This window comes from Neomonachus schauinslandi, chromosome 2 (assembly GCF_002201575.2).
Source record: "Neomonachus schauinslandi chromosome 2, ASM220157v2, whole genome shotgun sequence".
Taxonomy (NCBI): domain Eukaryota; kingdom Metazoa; phylum Chordata; class Mammalia; order Carnivora; family Phocidae; genus Neomonachus; species Neomonachus schauinslandi.
The window spans coordinates 198,933,713-198,949,956 of record NC_058404.1 but is presented as its reverse complement, the minus strand read 5'-3'; the positions used below and the strand labels follow the sequence as shown (position 1 = coordinate 198,949,956).

General features: G+C 52.0%; 1 protein-coding gene across 1 annotated transcript in view; it reads right to left on the bottom strand.

Moving 5' to 3' along the window:
- WFS1 (wolframin ER transmembrane glycoprotein) overlaps window positions 1-16,244 on the bottom strand; it is an 80,030-nt gene that overhangs the window by 57,536 nt on the left and 6,250 nt on the right. The window contains exon 5 of the mRNA XM_021677666.2: window positions 9,820-9,946. Coding sequence (XP_021533341.1) covers window positions 9,820-9,946 — 127 coding nt within the window. The remainder of the gene's footprint in view (window positions 1-9,819; window positions 9,947-16,244) is intronic.

Genomic DNA, 16,244 nt, shown 5'->3' with positions numbered 1-16,244 from the left:
GGGGGCCCTGGGCCAGATGGGTGGCAGCAAGGGGGCCTCCTGGGGGAGGAGTCCTTGGCTGAGCTCTAAGTCATGGTACCACACAATTTGCCCATTGAAAGTGCTGAATTCGGGCGCCTGGGTGGCTCAGTCGTTGAGCGTCTGCCTTTGGCTCAGGTCATGATCCCGGGGTCCTGGGATCGAGTCCCACATGGGGCTCCCTGCTCCGCGGGAGGCCTGCTTCTCCCTCTCCCACTCCCCCTGCTTGTGTTCCTGCTCTCGCTGTCTCTCTCTCTGTCAAATAAATAAAATTAAAAAAAAAATCTTAAAAAAAAAAAAAAGTGCTGAATTCAGTGGTTTGTAGTATATTCAGAGTTGTGCAGTGATCACCACAGTCAAGTTTGGAACATATTTATCACCCCAAAAAGAAACCTGGTGCCTTTAGCCACCTCTCACACCTCCCCACCTGCTCTCCCCTCCCCCAGCCCCAGGCAACTGCTAATCTGCTTCCTGTCTCTACAGATTTTCTTATTCTGGACCTTTCATACTCCTGGGACCAGACACTATGTGGTCCTCTGTGACTGGTTGTTCAATTTACCATGTGTCCAAGGTTCACCCACACTGCGCCATGCATCAGTCCTTCACTCCTTTGCAGGGCAGAATACTATTCCATGGCACAGGCCCACATTTTGTGTGTCATTCTTCTGGTGATGGACGTTTGGGCTCTTTCCACTTTGGGGCCATCATGAATAACGCATGTCATGCACGTTCACCATGTCGTGTGAACGTACGTTTTTAGTTGGCTGGGTATCACGCTCAGGGGCGGCGTCTGCAGGGTCATATGGTGACTTGAGATTTAACCTGCTGAGGAACCACGAGGCTGTTTTCCCCTCCAGCAGCAAATCAGGGCTACAGTTCTCCCACATCCTCACCAATCTTGCCTTTCTTAGGGTCTCGGGAAGGATGAACAGGAGGGAGACTGGCGTGTGGATTAGGGAGGGCCCTCTGGGGACAAGGTAGCGGGAGGGGGGGAGGGGGAGATGCACAGGCACCGCAGGGCAGGGGCCACAGGAGGCAGGCGCTGCTGACACACTCTGGCCAAGGTCCCCGTAGTGCTAGGGGGACCCAGGGTGTCCTGGCGTGGAGAGGCTGCCCCAAGATCGCCTCCTCCAACCCTTACATCAGCCCGATGAGGTCCTCGGTCACTGTTCCCATTCTGCACTTGCAGAAACAAGGGCCACGGGTGGAGGTTTGTCCAGGGTGTGGAAGGGAGTAAGGGGCAGACAGAGCAGGGATTCATGCTCAGGCCCTTCGCGGCGATGGCGCTGCTCCCCGAAGATGTCATCGGGGCGGAGAAGCCTGGGGGATGCTCCATGCAAAGCTGACATCAAATGTTAAAAAACTGTGCCTGCCTATGGGGACAGAAGACGACTCAGTGCTTGCCCAGGAGCGGGGGTGGCTGCTAATGGGCCTGAGGCTTCTTTTGGGGGCGATGAAAACGTGGTACCCTTAATTGTAGTCATGGTTGAAAGTATCCGAATATTCTAAGAACTGCTTTCAGTGGGTGAACTTGAGGGTACGTGAACTCTGTCTTCACAAGGACAGAGTTCTGGGGCCTCGCCCCCTTGAGTGGAAGCAGAGACTGGGGTCAGGACAGCTCAAGTTCTTTTAGGGGGGGATCAACGAGGACAGGTGATCCTGGGGCTCACTCTGCCTCGGGCTGGGGAGGGGCAGGGCAACAAAGCCAGGTGAGGCCTGGGCCCCCAGGGGAAGTGGGGCTGACCCCCCTCGCCCCGCAGGACCAAACCTCAGAGGCTCAGAGACGGCGCCGTCCCAGCAAAATTGCAGCCGTACAAGCAGAAACGGAAAAGCTCTCAAGAGCCCGGCCATTAAGGTAAAATCTGTAGGCGGTTTAAAGGGAAGACGGAGTGAGGTTTGCCCATGCCTGTTTCCTTTTCAATAACCGCAGAGGCCCTCAGAGAGTCGCACCGATTGCAGCCGCACGCAGCGACAACTTCATGGTCCCCCAGCACACGATTGTATAGATTTTGAAATAAGCCTTAACTCGCTTCAGCGGGTATTTTACACAGTGCAACTCCAGGCATCCGAGCGTACAGGTTATGCTCAGCTGCAGGTAATGAGATGCATTTTCATCTTCGTTGCCATTACTCACCTTAAACAAGACATTACTGAAAACGGTTTATTTGCTTTTAAACCGCAGCCTTACCGTGGGCCTGCGGTACCTCTGTGCACGCTTTCATCAGTGTTTACTACCTACTCGGGGTCGGAGGGCAGTCCTGACCCACCCCCGCCTTCCCGCCGGGAGCGCAGACCAGTGCGTGTGCACATGTATGTCACGGGGTGGTGTTGACAATATGGGATGATCCTCGTACAGCCAAAGGTATGTGTGGGGCCTCAGGAGTCCCAAGGAAGCCCCCCACCCAAGTCTGGGATCAAGGAAGCCGTCGGAGGAGGTGGCATCTCGGCCGTGCCAGGCTCACACAAGGCACCGATGTCGGTCCTCAGAAGAGCCCCGAGGGGTGGGCAATCTCATCCTTCCTTCACAGATGAGGCAGTGGAAGCACAGAGAGGTTAAGTAACTGGCCCCAGGCCACACAGCAAGCATGGTGCCGAGTAGGGGCTTAGGTCCGATCTAGTGGAATGGTGGAAAAAAGAAACAGTGTCACCCCCTACTGCTGCACTTGATGTAGCTGCTCTCATTCTTGGGGGATCTTTGCCAGCCCCAGAGCACGCCTGCGATGCTAGGTGGTGTAATCATCACGGGGCCTCCCTGTGCTGTGGGATTCATTTCACTTGAATGCAAGACATCTTAACGCGATGCTGTTGTATTAATCTGCACACTTCAGTTTCCTTGGGGCAGAGCTCTGTGTTATTCTGTCTGCGTCCCTAGCATGTGGCTCAGTGCCTGGGAAGGAGTAAGTGCTCAAGGGTTATATGTTGAACATGTTCATTCATGCATGCACGCATTCACTCCACAAACATGCATGCAGAGCCTGCTAGGCGTGCCGGGCATGGTTCTAGGCCCAGGAGGTACTGCAGTGAATGAAAGGGAAATATCCTGAAACACGAGAGGCTTAAATCCTGGAGAGAGACGGCAAACAACATAGAGGGCAAAGAGGTTGCTAGAAGATGGCAGGATGGAGAGAAAGAAGGCAGGGGAGGGCGGGAGGGGTAGGGGGTACACAGCTGTGCACACTGCAAGCTGTCTTCCAGGAGGTGACACCTGAGCAAGACCTGGGCGAAGGAGCAAAGGGAGGGAGCGAGCCCGTGGTGACTTGGACACAGAGGCTGCAGGCAGGGAGAATGTGAAATCCAGGCCCCGAGGTTAGTGAAGAGGCAAATCACACAGCAAAGGAAACCATCAATAAAACAAAAGACAACCTACCGAATGGGAGAAGATATTTGCCAATGACCTATCCAGTAAGGGGTTAATACCCAAAATATGTAAAGACCTTATACAGCTCAACACCAGAAAAACAAAAAACCCAATTAAAAAATGGGCAGAGGACCTGAACAGACATTTTTCCAAAGAAGACCTACAGATGGCCAACTGACACATGAAAAGATGCTCAGCATCACTCAGCATCAGGGAAATACAATCCAAACTACAAGGAGATACCACCTCACATCTGTCAGAATGGCTAAAATCAGCAACACGAGAAACAACAGGTGTTGGCGAGGATGTGGAGAAAAAGAGACCCTCGTGAGCTGTGGGTGTGAACAAAAACTGGTGCAGCCACTCTGGAAAACAGCATGGAGGTTACTCAAAAAATTAGAAATAGAGCTACCCTGTGATACAGTAATTCCACTACTGGGTGTTTATCCCAAGGAAAATAAAAACACTCCTTCAAAAGGACCTAGGCATCCCTATGTTTATCACAGCATTATTTACAATAGCCGAGACACGGAAGCTGCCTGAGCCCATCCATAGAAGAGTGACCAAGGAAGGTGTGGTATATACATTAACTGCGGCACTTACGACAACATGGATGGGACTAGAGGGTGGCGTGCTAAGCGAAATGAGTCAGAGAAAGACAGATACCATACGATTTCGCTCATATGTGGAATCTAAACAAAAAAAAGACCCAATGAATAAACAAACAAAAAGCAGAATGAGACCTATAAATACAGAGGACACGCTGCTGGTTGCCGGGGGCGGGGGTGGGGCGGGCGCGGGGACGGGGGATGGGGCAAAGGGAAGGCGGAGGCACGGGCTTCCAGGCATGGAATGAGGAAGACATCTGGAATAAAAGGCACAGCCCAGGGCGCAGACTCAATGACACCGTACCAGCGTTGTGCGGTGAAAGGTGAACAAAACGTTGAAACTAGCTGAATCACTAGGTTGCACGCCAGAAACTAATGTCACATCGTGTGTCAACTACACTCAAAAAGAAAAAAAATCAGTAAAACAAATGAAGAGGCTACTCCGTAGGCTCTTCCCTGAAGACCCACCCCCTCCCGCGTGCACGCCTGATATTAAGAGCATTTGGTTAGATCCGGTCTTAACATTCAAACGGAAAAGCAGGGTGGGCGGGTTACCTGTGAGGTTCTGCAGGTGCTGCTTTCCCAGCAGGTGCTCCTTGTTATGCAAGGAGCTGAAGAACTGTCTGCAGGTGCTACAGTACCAGGTCGTTGCCTTCATCCCCCTGCGGACAGAAACGTTTCGGAGGCGGGCGGACGCGCGCGGCGATCCCACCATCTCTGAACGTACACTTGGCTCAGAGGGGCTTCCGCACGGCTCTCGGGCTGGGCTGCGTCCTGCTCGTCCCTTCTCCCCCGGGGAAACCACTTGCCGGCTTGAGGCCTCTCCAAGCACAGCTGAGAATTTCAAATCATCCCAAGACCTCTGTCACCGAGTGGGAAATGCGAGGAATGGGGCCAAGAAGGAAGAGCGGGGAGTTCTGGTAACTGGCGGGATTGTTTGAGAAAGCGCAGAACCAACCCTGGGTTCTGCTTACTTGCAAAGAGTTTACTTTGAAATCCTAAACCAGAATGAGCTCTATGACTGAATAACAAAAATGTGTCCTTTTATCAAAATATCTGTGCACGAGCCCATAGGTGCTTGCATGTATCCACGGGCTATTTCTGGAAGATGCCCTAGAAGCTGGGTATAGTGGATGTCTTGGGATGCAGAGGTGGGCTGGTGCCTGTGAGCAGGACCCACCTCTTCCCAGAGGCCTCTGTGTGCTGTTTGCATTTGTTTTTACCATGCACATATATTATTATTATTCTTTTTAAAGATTTATTTTTTCACTTTGCGGGGGCAGAGGGGGAGAAAGAGAGAGTCCTAAGCAGACTTCTTGCTGAGGGTGGAGCCGGACATGGGGCTCAATCTCATGACCCTGAGATCACAACCTGAGCTGAGACCAAGAGTCGGATGCTCAATGGGCTGCACCACCCAGGTGCCCTGCACATATATTATTTTTAAATGAAAAACCTAATTAATTAAGAAACATATATAACTATATGCATTTGCTTATGTTTATTAGTTCGGGGATGTAAAAATTCCCTAAGCTTTTGGAAGAGATGCTTCCTGACAAAGACTTATACGTTTTCCTGACCCCGGGCCAGCCAGACGCTGATGAGACTCAGGACGTTCTGCAGCTCACTGATTCTTAGGACTTCTGTCCCTTATCAGAGAGGAGCTCCTTCAGCCTGGAGATGTGTCCTCAACCTGGAAGAGGTCGAGTGATTTCTTGCATACCCTCTTGCCTACCTCCTGCTAAAGTGGAAGGACCCTGCTAGGAGAGGGCAGTGAGGGAGGAGAGCCCTGGGAGCTCCAGAGAGGGAGAGATGGGGGAGGGCTGCTGGAGAGCCCCGAGTCAGGAGGGAACTTGAAGGGAAAGGGGTCTGTGGTGCAGCACATCCGAGAAAGGGCCTGCCCCCGCCGGGGGCTGGTGCCGAGACATCAGAGTAAATGTCCAAACTCAGCTCACATGCACCTCAACACAAAGTTCTGCACTCTCACGTTTGCTTATAGAAATATATCCTTATCATACAATCCATCATGACAATGCAGGATGACCCTGGGAACAATTATGGAAGGGACCCCACCCTCATTCAGATGATCCCTACCACCAACCCTCTTGCAACCTGAAGCCAAGATTGAGAAGGGCTGTTAAGCGAAAACAAATCGCAAGGTGCCCAAGAAAAGGTGTCAAAGAAAAAACTAGCCAGGAACCATTTATCTTGTAATCTATCATGCTGTATATCTAGTCACACGGCCCTCAATAGAAGCGTGAGGTCTTCATCTATTAGAATCAATTCATGTTTTCAACTTCCAATTCAACCAGAGGTCACTGAGCACTCCGTTCACAGTCGCGCTCTGAGCTGCGTGTCGTGAGGACAGCAGGAGCTTGTCTGAGGTCACAGGGTGGGTGAGGAAGAAAGGGGAGGCTCTGGATCAGCAGCTGGCAGCCCTCCAGGGCAGGTGGGCACATGGAAGGCAGAGGAGACTGGACAGGGAGATGGACGCCAGGTCATGGACAGCCTAACATATAGGCAGTGGGGCGGGCGCAGGCTCCGGGGAGGGGTGCCTGCGTCGGTGAGAGAGCACCGGGCTGCACAGGGCAGAGGAGGGGCGAGGGGCTTCTGCCTCCGCAGCCCCGCCTGGGCCCCAGGGGGCTGACCTTACAGGCAGACGACAGATTTAGGAAGTCCTTGGCACTGTAAGTCCTCAAATCATTTTATCATCATGATAGAAGGTGGTGTACTTAAAACAACTTTTAAAGTTATTATGAATGCATGCTTAAAGTAATAAAAAAAAAAAAGGGGAGGTGTAAAGTAAAAGTGTGCCCCATCCCATTTTACTCCCCCTGGGTGAGAGTTTCTTGTGTGGCCTTCCAGAAAATTTCAGCATAAGCACATCTGGCTGCCCCTTAAAATTCATTTTCAGTGATTCCTTGTTTGTTAGTGAAATAGATATTTCTTTGTCAGTTAAAGCTCAAACGGAAAACACCTACCAATTACATCGCAGCTCGTACCGTCCGGCGACTCCAGGCACGGCTGCCCTGTCCTAGTCCCCATGTGCCCACTGTCCGCTCCCCGCAGCCCAAGCGGCCCTCCGTGCCCCAAACGCCCTACGCGGGCTCCCTTCCCTGGGTCTCTGCCCATCCTGTCTCCTCTGCCTAGAGCTCAGCTTCACGTCCATCTGCACCCAGCATGCCCAGCATGCCTTCTGGGAATTTCCCACGTATTCTCAGGACTCCTCATTAGGGGGAGTCAGAATCGCCTGCTGTGTGAGTAACACCCCCAGACAGCACCGGCCTGTCTCCATCATAGCCAATTCCTGGAATGATCTCCTGTAGCTTCTGTCATCAGTCACCACACCTGGTGATGTAAAGGAGCAGAACTCATTCTCCCAGAGTCCTGGAGACCAGAAGTCCAAAATCAGCCTGGCGGGGCCAGAATGAAGATGTTGGCAGGGCCATGCTCCCTCTGGAGGCTCTAGGGGAGAACCTGTTTCTGGCCCCTTCCAGCCTCTTCCGGTGGCTAACGACATTCCTCGGCACGTGGCCACATCACCTTGACCTCGGCTGCTGTGGTCACGCAGCCTTTCCTTCCGTCTCCCTCCTGTAAGACCACCTGTGGCTATCTGATGCCCTTATTTCAATTTCATCACATCCCCAAAGACCCGCCCCATTGTCCGTAAGGTAACATTCATGGGTCACAGGTACTGGGACCTAGGTATCTTTGGGGATGAACATTTTTCAGTCTCCCATGCCCGATGAGGTGATGTTTCAAAACCACTACCCGCCCCCCACCCCTGAAAACAAATACTTACATCAAGTGGTGAGAACGGAAGGCCCTCCCTGTCCAATCTGTTTCCTGGTGTGCCTGGTCCTGCTGGAAGACAGGTGGCATCAGAAAGCATCTGAGGGAGGGGTGGTCACCTTGAGGGTCGGAAGTGCTTCCCGAGGCTAAGAAGTGACCCCAGGCTCCTGCTGGAGGACCAGGGCTTGGCTTCAGCGGCTCAGGTCCCACTGAGGTCTGAACGGCCCTAAAACCCACGAGGCTACCCCTGACTTCCATGTATAAGCATCTGACCAGCTATGGAACGATGAGCCAGAAACCAGGAAAAAACGAAAAGAGTGCATTCTTCTGATTAGCATGGCCGATTCTAGGTGATGTTAAAAAAAAATTGTTTATTGTAATTAATAGATTTTTATATGGTAAGCTTTAAACAATTACCATGTTTTCCATCAGGCAGTAACACAACTTGTTTGTTTAAAAACCACGCTCTATTGGAATGGCCTTTCTTTGTAGCACACTAGCTTTCTGTGTGGGGACAGTCTCCAAACAACCACAACGGTTAGCAGGCCGAGGGGCTCCCACGAGCCTGAAGGATTAAGTAAGACGAGGTGTTCCCTGCTAAGTCTGACAAGTGGCATCCTTAGGGAGGAAAACACCAGCAGGGAAGACAGCTGCTCTCAGTGGACCCTTGGCCAAGGGTCTCAGGGCACAGTTTTCTTAGCTCTGACGTTCATAGCGAGGACCGGAGGCCCCACTATGCTCAGGGATTGTCCGCTAATAGTTACATGCTAGATCAGTGGTTTTCAGGTTGATGGTTTTTTAATCGGCAGGTGCTTGATTAAAAATAAATGTGAGGTGGAAACCCAGTACGTACAACGCGCCAGAGTGGAGAGGCCCGTGGACCAACTTGGTCTTCTGCTTGTTTTTATAAATAAAGTTTTATTGGCACACAATATACACTGTCTGTAGCTGCTTTCCTGCTTCAACCAGAGCTGAGCGGTTGTGACAGAGACCACGTGGCCCACAAAAGGTAAACTATTTATGGTCTAACCCTTTGCAGCAGTTTGCTGATCCCCGCTCTGGATGAAGCTGGGGTGGGGTGCCTTTGCTGCAGAGCGAAAAGAGGGGGGTAGCCAGAGTGAAAGCTTGCTGAACTCTTGCCACGTGCCAGGCACCAAGCTCCCTACAATTTAACCCCTCTGCTCTGCACCAAGCCCGGCCCAGAGGGACTGATTACAGCCGATTTTCATGCGAGGACACCGAAGCACAGACTGCTTCAGTGGCTCGTGCTGAGTCACAGAGCCAGCATGTGGCAGAGCCGGGATTTGAACCCAGGCACTTGGACTCCCGAGCCCACGCCCTGACCACTGAGGCGAGAGCTCAGGTGGGAGTGAGAAGTGGCAGCGTGGGGGCCCGATGGGCTCTGCGTGGAAGCCCTGGGGACGGTGGTCAGCCCCAGGCACGGAGAGTGCAGGGCACAGCACTCCGCATGGACGGTGGTGGACCCCAAACCACTGAGGAGGAGCCCACCTCCCTGGACCTGAGCTCCCAGGCCCCTGCTGCTGAGGACTCCCAACACTGCCCCATGGGCATGCGCCCCTAGGAGGGGGCTGGTGATGCCTTCCAATGAGGAGGAAGAGACGATGAATGGGAGGTGCCCTCCATGGTGAAGGCATGGTGAGTAGACACTCAATAAATGCAGCTCTCTTCTCTTCCTTCGGCTGGGACCCCCAGAGCTGGACCCCAAGACAAGGATTTGGTGTGAGTGGTGTTTTGGGTGGTGATGCCAGGAAGCATTGGTGGGGGTGGGGGCCGGTGAGTGGAGGACAGGAAGAAAGCCAGTGCAGGGTGTCTTGCTGGGCAGGGGCCACCACAATCCATCTATTGGATAAAGGGCTCATATCCAAAGGATAAGAGGATGCGGCTTTTAAACTGGAGGTGACTGGTGTGAACACTGGGTGGGGTTAGGGCTAGCCCCAAGGGCTTTCTAAACACGCCTCATGCTCAAAAAAATCCCAGAGTGGCAGGGAGAGCTAGCCCCAGCCCCCGTGGCCGGGCCCCACTCACCCAACAGTGTGCGTGCCTCGTGCGCTGCTTGTCTCTGCAAGAAGGCTTGGCACGCCTGGGAGCTCTGGTAGGCCCGCAGCTCACGGATGTAGCGTTGCTTGTCCTCATCCGCCTCATAAACGTACCTCTGGAAGAAGGAGCACAGTGGTGACTCTCAGACTCTCCTGATCTGGGAGGTGTGGGGGGGTGGTCTTCTTGTCCAATTTGCCTTGGGTTCTCTAGGAAGGTCCCAAGAAGCTACTACCCAGCTTCTGCTTGCACACCCCTGGGATGGGGACCTCACTACCCACCAGCAAGTTCATTCCTTGTTTAAATGATGCTGACCCTACAGAAGGTTTTCTTCCAATCGACAGGAATCTGCCCCTCCCCCCACCCTGAGGCTTTCACCGTTCTGTCACGTGTGATCTGGTGATTGCAGAGGAGGGTAGCACTATTAGGTCCCTCTCAAGGGACATGCCACTTCTATTCAATCATCACTCATACAAAATCAGTGCTTTACCCTGTGCAGCGTGCTGGGCTGGGTACTGTTGATAAAGAGACAAATCAGAGCCAGCCCCAAGCTACTCCCTCGGCTACTGTTTTCCCTCCATCAGAAACACCCATCTCAGGGTGCCTGGGTGGCTCAGTGGTTAAGCGTCTGCCTTCGGCTTAGGTCATGATCTCAGGGTCCTGGGATCGAGCCCCGCGTCGGGCTCCCTGCTCAGCGGGAAGCCTGCTTCTCCCTCTCCACTCCCCCTGCTTGTGTTCCCTCTCTGGCTGTCTCTCTCTGTCAAATAAATAAATAAAATCTTAAAGAAAAAGAAAAGAAAAGAAACACCCATCTCGCCTTTCCTCCTCTGGATAAATGCTACTTATCCTACAAGATCCATCATAGAACATTTATTTACCTCCTCAAGAATCTTTTTCTGATACCCTCAGGCTGGGCTGTGCCCTCAGACCTCCTGGAGCATGCCAGTCCCTGGTACAGACCTTTGTCCCAGGCAATCCTCACCCTAGATTGTATGCGTCCCCTTCAGGGGTCCTGACCCCCTTGACTCTGAGCCTCTGAGGGTGGGGACTTTGACTCATCTCCAGCCACACCAGGCAGGTGTAACCCAGGGACAACAGGGGGACAGCATGGGTGGTGTGGGCGGGGGAAGTTTGTCCCAAGAACACTTGTCGGGTAATGAATATCCACAGTGGTTATTTACTTGAGGCACTTGGTAATTTGAAATAAATAATCATGTTATTAAGTTAAAACTATTTTAAAGCATTGATATGCTGGGTTGGTCCTCCTAAAGTGTGGAGCAGGCCATCAGATGACCTCTTTCCTCAGGCTTCTGGACCCTCTTTCCACCTGTCAGGGGGCACACAGCCTCAGCCCCATTCTTACAGGGACCTGAGTCCCATCAAGGGGACAGCTGATGATGGTGTAAGGCAGGGTTTTTAAAACTAAGCTTTGGAGGAGCTCCAACCATGGCAGCTGGGGCAGGGAGAGGGTGGAGGATTTCTGAGATCATGAAAATAGCTCAGTGATACCCTAAACCTTGGATCAGAGACTCTGCCTCTGGATGTCCCACCAGAGATGCGCTAGGCTTTGCCAGCACCCTGCTTATTTGCACAGCAAATTGTAATTTTGTCTCAGCCGCTCAGACTGGAGTGTTAGGGGGTTAAGTCACTGTAACAGGTGGGGACCTGCCCTAACCATCCTCACCCAAGTGTAACCACAGTAGCTTTGCTTTAATTGGTTTGACATGTTAACATGTGTGTGATGGGGACACTTCCTCCCCACTTCTGATGTTTCCATTGGCTTAAACCTCCTGCCTCTCCTGTACTGGCAGAAGGAGTGGCTTCTCTGAGTCATAAGCCAGGGCCAGAATCAGAGATGCTCAGTGGAGTCCCGCCTTCTCTCCCCTCCTCTGAGACCAGCTGTCTAGCTCTTGGCCACAGTCAGGGGCCTGCCCTGTCCAGGACGGCCAGGGGTTGTCCAGTGCCTGGGCACTGGATCTATTTCCCAAGTGGTTGTAAAGCTGGGTTGTAAGACGAGGGTTGATATGGACACCCCCCCCAACCCCAAATAAGGACTTCTCCCTAATAGTTAATTTGAACCCCGGGTTTTCTGTGGCCAACACAAGTTGAAAGTGCAGAGGTTTAAAGACGTTCATCTCAGGGTCATTGCATTTGACCCAAAGAAATGACACTCTGAAGGCAAGAGGCTGTTCTGGGAAAAATATGGGCTTTGGGGTCAGACCTACTTAGAGGGGGTTTGGGAAGGCTTCTCGTAGGAGGTGACGTTGGAGCAGGCATGGCTTGACCAGTGTGGTTGACAAGTATAGAAGGGGGATGGCAGAAGTTGACAGGGGACACATTTGCCCTACTAAAGGGGCTTTGGCTGTACCCCACAAGTTGGTGTTTCCTCCCCTGTGACCCCAAGAACATACTGCGGGGAAGATTACAGGTGCTCTGTAGAAAGGGGGTTCCATGTAGAATTAGTTTGAGAACTGTCTCACCCTAGAGCTGAGACTCGGAGACTTTCATGCCCCCAAAGTGCTTTCCTCCATCTCTCCCTCCACGCCTCCCTCCACGAGAGCATGGGCCTCAAGTGAAATACTTTTTAAGTGGGGCGCCTGGGTGGCTCAGTTGGTTGAGCGACTGCCTTCGGCTCAGGTCATGATCCTGGAGTCCCTGGATCGAGTCCCGCATCGGGCTCCCTGCTCGGCAGGGAGTCTGCTTCTCCCTCTGACCCTCCCCCCTCTCATGTGTGCTGTCTCTCATTCTCTCTCTTTCAAATAAATAAATAAAAATCTTTAAAAAAAAAAAAAAAAGAAATACTTTTTAAGTAAACAGAATCCTATTAAATGCTCCCAAAACCTTCTGCAGAGGGAAAAACCTATTTCACAGGACTTACTACAGAATTTCCCAAACTTATTTGACAACTTACCTGTTTCGTGGGTTAGTCATTCTGCTTAACCCAGTTTGCTAAATGGTGAGTGCCAAAAGCAAGGGAGAACTGGCAATTGCTTTTAAGGGGTGGGGTGAGAGGCATCTCATACCTGCTTTCCAGAAGGTTCCCTGTGGCTCCTGTGTGAATAGATGGGCTGGGGGGGGACAGCCCCAGATGGAGGCTGTTGGGGGCCACTTTCTCCTCATTCTATGCAGAAAAGGACTTACTTGCTTTTTCTCTTGAGACAGCTGAGCCCACTGAGCCGCCAACATCTTCGTGATTTCCGTAAATGGCAGATCCGGGTGCCTGGCCCTCAGCTGGCTCTTCTGCTCGTTTAGGAAGATCCTGTACCTGTGCCGGGAATGGAACAAGCAGCAGCTCTGAGCAACTGCAGGGGGCTGGGAGGGGCAGTGGGCCCGGGGGAGTGATTTCCACTTCTGGTTTTTTTTAAATAAAAATAAGTAATCATTGGTTTGCCCATAGTTCCAATCTAACCAGTGAATGGAGGTTAATTCAAGAGGGGGAAATACTCAAATGGCTGATTTATCCAGAGACTCATGAAAGACAAAGGAGCCAGAAGAGGCTCCCCAAGGTAGAGGCACGAGGCATGCCAAGAGGGGGCGGCAAGTGTGAGCCTCAGTTTCCCCCTCTGTGGAATGGATGTACATAATGCCACCTGTCCACAGGGTTATAGGAGATGGAGAAGAAGGCCTTCACCCTGAGAAACATGGGGATAAAGGGAAAAGAGCAGAAGCTTCTAGAACAGCAGGGTGACCTGCAGAGCAGTGCGGAGTGACTGTCATGGGATCTGTTTTCTGCAGCCCAAGATGCCAGGGGACAAGGGACAAGGTTTCAGGGCACTGGGAGGGGCGTCTTGAGCCTTGATGGTGGTTAACTAGCTCACCCCAGAGCACCCACATCTGCAAGCCTGGAAGGGAAACCAGACCTACTTGGCCCCAAAGCCACCCCCTTCTGGTCTGTGACCCACACACAGCTCTTCTCTCCTCTCCTTTGAGCATCAGAACCTTATTACAGCTTAAAGAACTAACAACCCCCACCCCCTCCCTATGGTGTGTGGCCCCCCCCATTGGAAAACAGATCAAGGCTGAGATGGGGTCACGGCCAGGCCCTGCACACATGGCCACTGTATTAGCACACCGTCAGGTAGTCTGCCCCGTCTTACCCTGTCATAGGAGCACGGGGAACAGAAATATCCCTCGGTGGTTTCCTTTTCCTGCCTTTGGGCCAGCCCCCTTTCCTTTTCTGAAAGAGAAATAGCAGAGGAAAAAACCTCAAGACTGTCAGTCATGATTTACCATATTCCCATCAGAGTTTACATCAATAATAACAGGACACTAAAGTGTCCTCTCCATCCATGTGGCCTCTCACAACCTAGCAACTCTGCAGAGTAGAGATGATCCCCTGAACACGAGAGGACTGAGGCATGGAGATTCGATCACTGCCCCAGTCCCCAGCAGGTGCGGGAGTCGGGATATTCCTTCTCATCCAAGCTGCAGAATGCTCATTGGGCATGATCAACAAAACAACGCAAGGTTTAGGTAACTAGTTGCACAGGAGGAAGGGACCAAACCTCAGCACTGGGGCAGGGGATGGGCAAGAGACAGAAGGTTAACACATGAACTTGACTGGAGCCCAGCCCGGTTCACATCTCAGTTCTGCCACTTACCTGCTGTGTGGCCTTGGGCAAATTAGGAACATCCCCATGCCTCAGTTTCCCCACTTGTAAAATGGAGATCATGATAGTCCTTACCTGTGGGCTGTGGTAAGGACTAAGTGTGCTAATATTCGCATAGTTCTTAAAACAGGGCCAGGCACCCAGGAAGTACTCAGTCAGTGCAGGCTGCTATGATTGAACTCTCTCCCACTGAAGCCAGTCTTGGGAGAGAGACCCAAGCTGCAGACTTACTCTTCCATTCATTGTGTGTGTTGGATCCATCGACACTGCCTAATCCTAACCCTTGCTATCATCAGGGCTCTGTGCCTGCTCAGAGTCTAGATGGCTGAATAGGACACAGGCCTTGCCCTCAAGCAGCTCACAGCCCAGTGGTGGAGGCTGACTTGTATAGAAATAATTGCAACAATTCATTACAAGGGGTAGAGGTTACAGAATGACAACCTGGATGTCCTTGCACTCAGGGCTCAGATTCCAAGTTTTCTAAATCAAACATATGCATGTGCCCAGAAGAGTAGAGAGAACTCAGAATGGGTCCTTGTAAACCTCTGTTTCAACTGTTCCAGCTTTTCTGTTCAAAGCTTCACCCCAGACATGCCCATTTCGGTCTTCCCAGGGCCAGGGGATACAAAGCTGGCCTGTGACTCAGCAGGCTGCCTGGGCAGATGTGCTGGGGACTGAATGACAGAGAAGGTCAGGACAGCGGTTGGCATCAGGGGGCTTAAGGAGCAGGAGGGCAGAGCTCAGGCCAGGAAGAGGCAAAGAGCCAGGATAGCAAACATGTGTGGTAATGAGATAGTGCCGCAGAGTACCCAGCAAGGTGCCAGGCATGCAGTAGGTGCACAATAATGACACTCTCCCTCGCTCCCTTCCAACGCACAGACTACGCTGATCCCTGGAGTCTGAAAGTGAAGAACAATTCTTTCAGGACCCTGGAGAGCTCCCAGGGCCTGAGGTCTGCGCTGATTTCCTGTGAGGGACATACCCCCGTAACAGTGGAGCTCACCAAGGGCTTCCCAACATGTGCGGTCCCGAATGTGAGTCTCACATCCCCCCAGTGAAAGTAAATATTATCATCATCCCATGCCGCGGGAAGACACTCAGAAAGGTGGTGTGATTGGCCACTGAGTAGCCGTGCCAAGCCGAGAGCCGGGAGCACGCCGTGGCTTCTGTTAGAGCCGTGCCTCCTGAGGGAGACCCCACAGCTGCCTGGGGTCAAGTGGCACGTGGGGTCAAGTGGCCAGCTCACCTCTGCCCTGCCTCCCCGCCAGAGCTGCCCCCTTCTCTCTGCTCAGCTCCTCTGCTGTAGCACAGAGGGGAAGTTGTTTGTTTCCAATTAGAGGAAACATTTCCATGTATTTTATTGTACTTCTCTATCTCCTCGTATTATAAATCAAAATAAGTGTGCTTTTTTATAATTTTACTGCTGTCCTTGGCCCTTTGTTTCAGCTTCTTTATTACAAGAAAATCTTTCCTGAGTATTCTCTTAGTTTGCCCACAAACTATAGTCATGGAGACAGGGGCGCTTGGGATAAGCCACTCTGAAGCCTTTTGTTCTTCCACCAGTTCTCACACAGGATTTGCACTTAATTGACTCTGCCCTAAATAGATCTGGCCATTAGCACATGGTGTTACTGCGTGTAGAACATTCCCATCCACTTGAGGACACCCATTAAAAAGGAGAAGGCAGCGCAGAACATGGTGAGCAAGACAAGAGTGAAGAAAACAGTGTGGTTGGCAGTGAACAAGAAAGCCCACTTTCAGCAGAACAGAGGGTCGATTTTGCCATTTTGATTGTCAAAATCCAAG